Source organism: Mirounga angustirostris, unplaced genomic scaffold (genome assembly GCF_029215605.1).
Source record: "Mirounga angustirostris isolate CCGP_5_RB_7025 unplaced genomic scaffold, mMirAng1.0.hap1 SCAF_1, whole genome shotgun sequence".
Lineage (NCBI taxonomy): Eukaryota > Metazoa > Chordata > Mammalia > Carnivora > Phocidae > Mirounga > Mirounga angustirostris.
In genome coordinates, this window is record NW_026991709.1 from 64,148,833 (window position 1) to 64,156,957 (window position 8,125).

At 46.8% G+C, this 8,125-nt stretch overlaps 1 protein-coding gene across 4 annotated transcripts in view; it reads right to left on the reverse strand.

Moving 5' to 3' along the window:
- The window catches only part of POPDC2 (popeye domain containing 2), a 23,739-nt gene extending 17,026 nt beyond the window's left edge, over positions 1-6,713 (reverse strand). For all 4 annotated transcript variants that reach the window (XM_045902933.3, XM_045902930.3, XM_045902931.3 and 1 more), the window contains exons 1-2: positions 5,779-6,713; positions 1,425-1,533 (exon numbers count right to left, since the gene is read on the reverse strand). In XM_045902933.3, coding sequence (XP_045758889.1) covers positions 1,425-1,533; positions 5,779-6,269 — 600 coding nt within the window. In that variant the 5' untranslated portion in view covers positions 6,270-6,713. The remainder of the gene's footprint in view (positions 1-1,424; positions 1,534-5,778) is intronic.
- Positions 6,714-8,125: the final 1,412 nt, after the last annotated feature.

Sequence of the window (8,125 nt, forward strand, 5' to 3'; positions counted from 1 at the left end):
TCAGAAACAGAGGCTGGTCTGGCTGGCTCAGGACCTGACTCGGCCCTCCTGGAGGTTCTTAGGGGCCTGAAGGAGTTCTCATAGAAGGCTGTTGGACTGGTTGGAGAGGGTAGGGGTGTGTGTGGTGGGAAAGGAACTTGATCAGTGGAGGCCTAGGGCTGGTGGCCCAGCAGTGGGATCGGGATTACCCCTCAGGGTCTGTCCTCATAGAGCCAGGAGTCAGGCTGGGGCAGAAATAGGCCCAACCAGGTGGTCCTGCCTGGCATGTGTCTATTCTGGGGTTAGTTCCTATGCTGGCTTGAGGGACTCCCCAATAGAAGTGGTAAAAGTCACATAGCACCCAGTACTAGCGAACTATCTGGACAGGGGAGTCCCTATGATAGGGGGTGTGTGTGTGTGTGTGTGTGTCTGTCTGTCTGTCTGTCTGTATTCCACTCTACTGGTGTCCTGCTCTTTTTAAAAAAGAAGAGTAATAGTTGAGCCAGGCAACTTCACTTTGTCACTTTCTAGATGAAGACCTTGGGCAAATTGCTTGATTTTTTGGAACCTCAATGTCCTTACCTGTTAAATGGGATAATAATAATATCCACCCCCGAGGGTTGTTGTGAGAATCAATAAGGCAACATAATATTTAGTGCCTGACACATAGTAGCCATTCAGTAAGGGAGAGCTACAAAGCAAAGAACCAAGTTTTGAAGGACTGGCAGAGAAGAGAGCAGGGCCACGCAGCCAGGCCCCCACCGTGGAGCATGGCAGTGACTGCCTCACAGAGTTCCCTGAGACACCAGCTGCCCACTGCCAAGCCAGGTCAGCAAACCTTTACTGAACACCTACTGTGTTCAGGGTACTGTCCTTTGGAGTCTGGGAATAGAGGGAAGAGGAAGCCCAGATTTCTACCTCAAAGAGTCAGGAAAGGAAACCAAATCGTTAGAGCAGAGAGCAGTCTGCGCCCCAGTCAGCATAAGTAAAAGGAATAGAAAGTCACACAGACAGAAACCCAAAGCTGTGGGGATTAGAAGCCGATGAGGTCAATCTGGGCAGGCTTCAGAGGAAGTAAGCTGCCATGGCCTCGTTTGGGAGGGCGGAAATGTATTTCAGAGAGAAGGTAGGGTAGGGGCCAAGCATGGCCATTGTAAAACAGTGGGATGTGTTTAGAGAGTGTGGGTTTTTATGTTGTGGTCAGGGGGTCTTCCTGAGTTTTTGGCATTGGAGTGACATGGCCTCTCAAGGGGTTAGCACCTCCCTGCCTCCATCCCCTGCCGGCAGCCCAGGCCCTCTTTCCACAGAAGGAGAGCGCTCCCACCCCTAGCATCACATTGGCAGTGGTTCAGAGAAGAGATGTGGGTGGGGAAAGCTGGAGGGGGGCATATTCCTGGGTCACAGTGGGACAGGGTGGGCCAGAGCCGCCACAGGCTCTGGATTACCTGGAACACTCCCTCCTCCGAAGGCTGCAGCGATTCCCACTCAGGAGAGTCCATGAACTGGTAAGGGAAGATGTAGTGCAGAAACTGCCCATCCTGGCTCACACGAACCCTGGCAAAGGGAGAGAAGAGACTGTGTGGGAAAAGGAAAGTGGCCACCCAAACCCTCTTCAGTTGAAATTACGTATTTAGAAATGGAAAATGGTTAGGATCCAATATGGGCTTTTTCCTCTTTCCCCTGGAAAACTCAGAGTTTCAGCTTCAACCTCTCTCTAACACTGAGTTATACCAGGAAAGGAGGTGTCTCTAGCAAACAAGGGGGGGGGCAGATAAAGAGATCTCTGAGGTACACTCTGTCCATCGGGAAAGAGCTATTGTTCCATTTTTTTTTTTCCCCTGGAGCTTTACTGGCTAAATACACATGTATGGAATACCTCCTGTGTTCCTGGAGGTCTGGAAAAGCAGAGATGGGTATGATCTGATCCTTGCCTTTAAGGATTTCACAATTTAGTGGAAATCCCAGACGTGTAAATTAGTGTGTGCCCTTGTGGAACCGGAGACTAGAGGAGGGAGAGAGATTAGTTCTCTTCAAATGGCAGACTTCTCAGAGATGACATTTGAGCTGACTTTTGAAAAATGAATAGGATGCTGAGAAGCCAATGAGGATGGGGATAGATGGTGGTGTGGTAGTCTGTCTTCCCCTATCTGCTCTTTCCTTTCCTCCACAGTACTAGAGTTTTAGCGGGGATTGCGGCTGATCGGCTAGAGCGCATTTCCCTACCTCCCTTGCAGCTAGGTATAGCCACGTGATTAAGTTCTGGCCAAATGGGATATTAGCGCTCCAAATCTTGCTCCTAATGAATGGCTGCATATATGCATGCATACAAATTACCAAAGACCATCACCAATTAATAAGCTATTGCCTTTTGTCTGACAACTTAAGATGGAAGACAGAAGGGGATGTAGCTCTCACACCAAGCCAAGGATGTGGTGTCAGCCCATAGTCTCCGATGGCAGAAACACAGGTGCTCCTACAAGACCAGGTGATATATAGAGATAGCCGGGCAAAACTTCCCTGAGTAATAAAAGATACAAGAGAAAATGAAGTGCCATGCTCTCCTACCTCAGGGTCTCCACATAGTCTGTCCCCTCTAGCTGGACCTCTTCCCAATCTCCACCATCTCCTCAGATCTCAGCTTAAACATTCCTTCTTCCAAGAAGTTTTGTTGACCTCCCCAGAAAAGTTAGCTCCACCAGGTACATGCTCTGACTGCACTTTGCATTTTTCCTTGGAAACATCATGTCTATGATTCGCCACTATGTCAGGCATTATTGATTTTCTTGATAGACAGTAAGAACAGTATTTTTCATATTTTAACACTGGATCCTTAGTCCCTAGTGCTTTTAATAAATATTTTTGAAGGGGAAAAGTAAGAAAAGAAGGTAGGAATGGAGGGAGAAAGGAGAGAAGAAAGGAACAGATTGAATTGATTGTGTGAACTCACTTGTGTCACCATAAAACGGGACTAACATCTCAAGGAAGAGCTTCTCGAATACAGGAAGAGAGATAGCAGGAGAGAACAAAGCTGCTGCTGGATGCACCAGACCCTCTTACCAGATCCTCAGGCAAGGGATCTGACCACTTGAGCAAACTACGAGGAGTGTCATCATTTAAAGTATAACATCTAATGAGCCCACATGGCTCCCTGAAGCCATTTAAATTGGTATATTATGCCCTTTATCATTTAAGTCTCTTCTTCCTTCTTGATCCCCTGGATGACAGGTATTGCCTCCCACATGAAGAGCTTAGACAGTTAGTTCTAGGAGGCTGTGCATGAGAGAATTCTGTAGGAGAGAAACTCACCAACAGTAAGCCCAGCTTAACAATGTGACAAAGCTTGGGGAAGTCACTTGGCCTTTCTGAGTCTTAAAAGGGACTGGTTGCATATATTAAAACAGAACAGAAAGGGCATCTGAGGTTTCAGCAAAGGGCTCCAGATGAGAGCCTGCACATGATATGGGGGAGGTCCACCCAAGAAGTCCCTACTTCCTGGCACAGCGTTCTTGTACACCTTTGAGGTGTTGGGTACCTCAACTGCCACCAGCCCAAGGTAAAATGATTCTCCTTTAAAACTGGAGTCTGGTCGGGCACCTGGGTGGCTCAGTTGGTTAAGCGACTGCCTTCGGCTCAGGTCATGATCCTGGAGTCCCGGGATCGAGTCCCACATCGGGCTCCCTGCTCGGCAGGGAGCCTGCTTCTCCCTCTGACCCTCCCCCCTCTCATGTGCTCTCTCTCATTCTCTCTCTCTCAAATAAATAAAATCTTTAAAAAAATAAAATAAAATAAAATAAAATAAAACTGGAGCCTGGTCACAGACAGGAAGCCTCTTCTCCCAGCTCCAACTTAGCAAAATTGAGACAGGATGACATGGAAAGATAATAAATAAAACTCTTACTCCAAACCTTGAAAAGCAAGAAAAAAACCTGTCTAATTTCTGACTCAGGTTTTTGATGCTAAGTATACTAGGAAAAGCCACACTGAAGGGGCAAGCCCACCTCTCCCCGTCACAGGGAAGGGGTCTTCTACAAATTCATGGTAAATTCATCATATTAAAAATAGATTAAAAATATCATATAATAATCATACACCATACAAGTGCTGCGGGCCTTTCTCCCACCTGTCTCAGCTCCCTCCTCTGAACAGAAGAGCAATGGGCAGCAAATAACATCCTGGATCTCCTGAAGGAGAACATTTCTTAAATTGTCTTTATTTTAAAGATTTTTATTTATTTGTTTGTCAGAGAGAGAGAGCACAAGCAGGGGGAGCGGCAGGCAGAGCGAGAGGGAGAAGCAGGCTCCCCGCTGAGCAGGGAGCCCGATGCGGGGACTCCATCCTTGGACCCTGGAATCATCACCTGAGCCTTAATCGACTGAGCCACCTGGGCATCCCAGATTGTCTTTATTTGAAGCATGGAACTGTAGGCGGCAAACATTTTGGCAACAGTCATAATGTACTTCTGTTTACACATGTATTTCTTTACAAATCATTCCATTTGTTTACACTTCAATTTATTCATAAATGAAATGAAATGTCTCCCCACAAAAGTCTCATAGATCATTTAACCCAGGACTCTGAGACCAAACAAAATCTCACGTATACCTAACGCTTTTGATTCTACACAGTAGTACAGAAATGCGTGTTATTACTACCAGTAGTCATTGTGGTACCATCATCATCATTCTGAAACTCTTTTTCCCCTTTTTTTCCCCACCTTGGAATCAAGCCTGCTGATAAGATTACGATCTTACCTTTTCTATCAACTTCTCCTGGTCTCAAAAAAGCAGGGAAGGAAACTGAGAAAATAGCTTTTGAAGTACTTTGCTTGCTTTCCATGGAGGCAGCCCAAGTGTACCAGGTTACATAGTTTACTGTTTGATGCTCAGCCCCACATAGAAGTCCCACTAGGGCAATATTTCAAAGATTCCACAACTGCCTCCCAAATGTACAGCATGGAGCCCCGTGGTATTTGTTCAGAAGATGTCAGCCAATGGCCAACACTCATGTATAGGCTGATTGGGCATACACTAATCCTGACTAAGACCACTTCTGCTAATTTCTGCTGTCACCCGTCCTAAGAGGAATCAGCCAGGTATCTCTACCAAATCCTCAATGAGACATGTATGGGCATCACTACTCTTCCTTCACTGTGTGGTCTTCTTGGTACTTGATCACTGGTTTGTAAGAATCTCAATAGAACAAATAGGAATGGAAAAGTGAACAAGGAATATTCCCTCTCCCCACCTCGTTGTATACCAAATGGCTTTCCCACAGAGTCTATATAGGATATCCTCAACATAATTGGGGCTCTTTCCTTGATGCCCTGGCAAGATATAGGCACTCTTCCCTGCACATAGTCAGCACTTAGGAAATACTGAATACATATGGAAGGAACAAATCAGCCTTATTGAAATGTTCACTTTTTCAAAGCTTACAGAGATATTGTGGCAGCTTAAGCATGACCTGCCGATGTGTGTAATGCATGTGTGTGTGTGTGTATGCATGTGTGCGGTCATTTTAGACCCAGGCTCAAGAAACACTCACCCCACACCTCCTAGCACCAAGTGCACACACAGTCCTTCCTGCCAACCGAGAAGCTATCTCATGATCTTGTTTCCTCTTGGAAAATGCTAAGAAAGAGGAACCAAACCCATGCTTAGAAAAAAAATCTGTTTTTGTTTGTTTGACTTGCCACATCCTTCCCTCAATGGAAGGGGCCTCAGAATGGAAAGGGACACACTAGGAAACGAGAAGCATGGGCAGAGGGAGGAAATGCTGAGCCGTGACGGAGTAGCTTACCGGCCAGAGAGTAGCAGGGACAGGCGGTCGATGGGTGTCTCGCCCTCCACAGCATAAGTCTGCTCAGTGGCCAGAGTCAAGACCTGCTCCTCACAGCAGTGAACAATCTCCTTGTACACCTGCAGAGGCACCTGCAGGGGTAGACACAGTGTCTTGTAGAGGACTTCGAACTCCTCAGGGAGGGTGTTCCTGCGCAGGCGGTAGATCAGGTAAGCCAGCTGGAGCAGGCAGGCCATTGCCAGCAGGAAGCTCCAGAGGATAATGTCCAGGCCGCAAGCATCAAACCAGCCCCACATCACACAGCACACGTAGCCCGTGCCCAGGAAGCCAAAGAGGTAGAAGCATCCATACACCCCGCTGCCCCCCATGAAGCCCAGGAGCAACAAGCAGTTGGCCAGATGGTAGACTGCCCCTTCCAGATCCCGCTTCCAGCCAGCGCACACGGGGCCCTGCCAGAGAAGCTGGCTCACGGCCTGGCTGTTAGCACTCATCTTCGGGGTGTCTCAAAGTCTTGCCGGGGCTCTAAGATTGTCCCCACATAGGAAATTCAAAAAATGGATTAGTCTGTCCTCCCAGGAGGTCTCCTCACATCCGGCTTCTCGCCACCAACTCCACCTTTCCTGAGAGGAATGCCTCCAGGAGCTTTGGGAATAAATGGCAGAGCATAGCACACTTCATGGAGGATTTTTAAACTTGTTTTCCCCTCTCTGTTTCTTTCAGCAAGGCTCTGGCCCTCTCCGCAGAGCTCTGGCAAGCTTCCTTGGCTCCAGGTTTCTTAGGACAGTCTTCACATTTGGCTCTCAGCAGCAAACCTAAATTGTCCCGAGGCAAAGCTAGGACTCTGGGGCTGAAAACTTTAGCTGTGAGGGATAAAGTGGCCACATCCTGCTCTCAGTTGTCCCCACCAGAATGAGGAGAGCCCAGCACGGGATGCACACTTGTGTTCCATTTGGAATGCGTCTCTCTTGGCACCGGAAGAAAGGGTGACCCCAGATGCATACCATGTTTGGAATTGGAATCCAAGAGGTACTGGCAGTGAGAAAAAACAGACCAGGCACACAGGCAGGCTGGCAGGGCACTTAACATATCTCCCCAGAGGACAAGACCTCGGGAGCCAGGGAGGCAGGTGGGAGAACAAAGGAAAAGTGAGCGCAGAATTTACCACAGTGCCTCAGGCAGGATACTGTTCAGAGTTCCTGTGGGGAGGGCTAGGGGCTCTCCTGGGGTAGGAGGACACATCAAAGTAGGAAAGTAGGGGACTATTATAAGAAAAAATCCTAACAGTGAGAACTGGAAAACCCCTCAGAGCCTTTATTAGGTCACATTATAAACATCACTAGGCATTTATTTGACACACATTAAACAAAAATGACTATGCAAAGCAGCTCTTTGAATTCTAAGCTGAATTTCTCCTGCTTATGTCTGGATCTAGTAATAGTTAATACAATGGTAATACATTACTCAGACCATCACTCTACCCATTATTTGCAAATTATAATAACTGCCACCTATTAAATACCTACCAAGGGCCAGACCATGATTAGGTATTTTACACACATATTATTTAGTCATCACACAACCCTTCCAAATAAGTATTGTCTTTCTTCTAGATCTGAAGGAAACTGAGGCTCACAGAGGTAACAAGTTCCCATAGGCAGTTAAGTGGTCCAGCCAGGATTTGATCTCAAGTCGGACTCACTGCTGTGTGCCAAGTAGTTTGCACAGTAAGTGGAAACAGACTAGATCCATGACTCCCAACCCGACACGCTGCCCCCTCCCGGAAGTCTGATGATGTCTAAGGAACTTCTGGATGAACCTGGCATCTATTTTGGGTCATCAGAAAATAAATCTGGAATATGCAAACATTAAGACATGTCCCTCCGGCTTCCAAATGACTCCTTGATTTTTTCCCTTGCTGCTAGTTAATATTTATGATCAGTATTCCTATTGCCCCTGAGATGGGGGGACAGGTACTCAGTAAACCATCTAGAACTATTTGAATACTCAATCCATAGGGACTTTTATTATACTGCTGATAACCTAACTAAAATTAGTGAGAAATTAGAAATTGGCAAATATGCCGAGGAGTAGAAGTTTCAATTCAACAAATATTTACTGCTGCTTACTATGAGCCAAGCACTTAGAGAATCAGATTCCTAAGAGCTTTCACTCTATCAAGGGAAAGATACTTCAAAAAACAATGGCAATTCAGTGTGTGAAGCACAGTAACTGAGTTAAGCTTAAGGAGAAGTAGCTGCCTGGAAGGAAGAGTGGTGTACAGGAGGGAAGACGTAAGAGCTAACACTGGATTTGAGGTGTAGGCATTGAATGAACCAGGTAGGTAGAG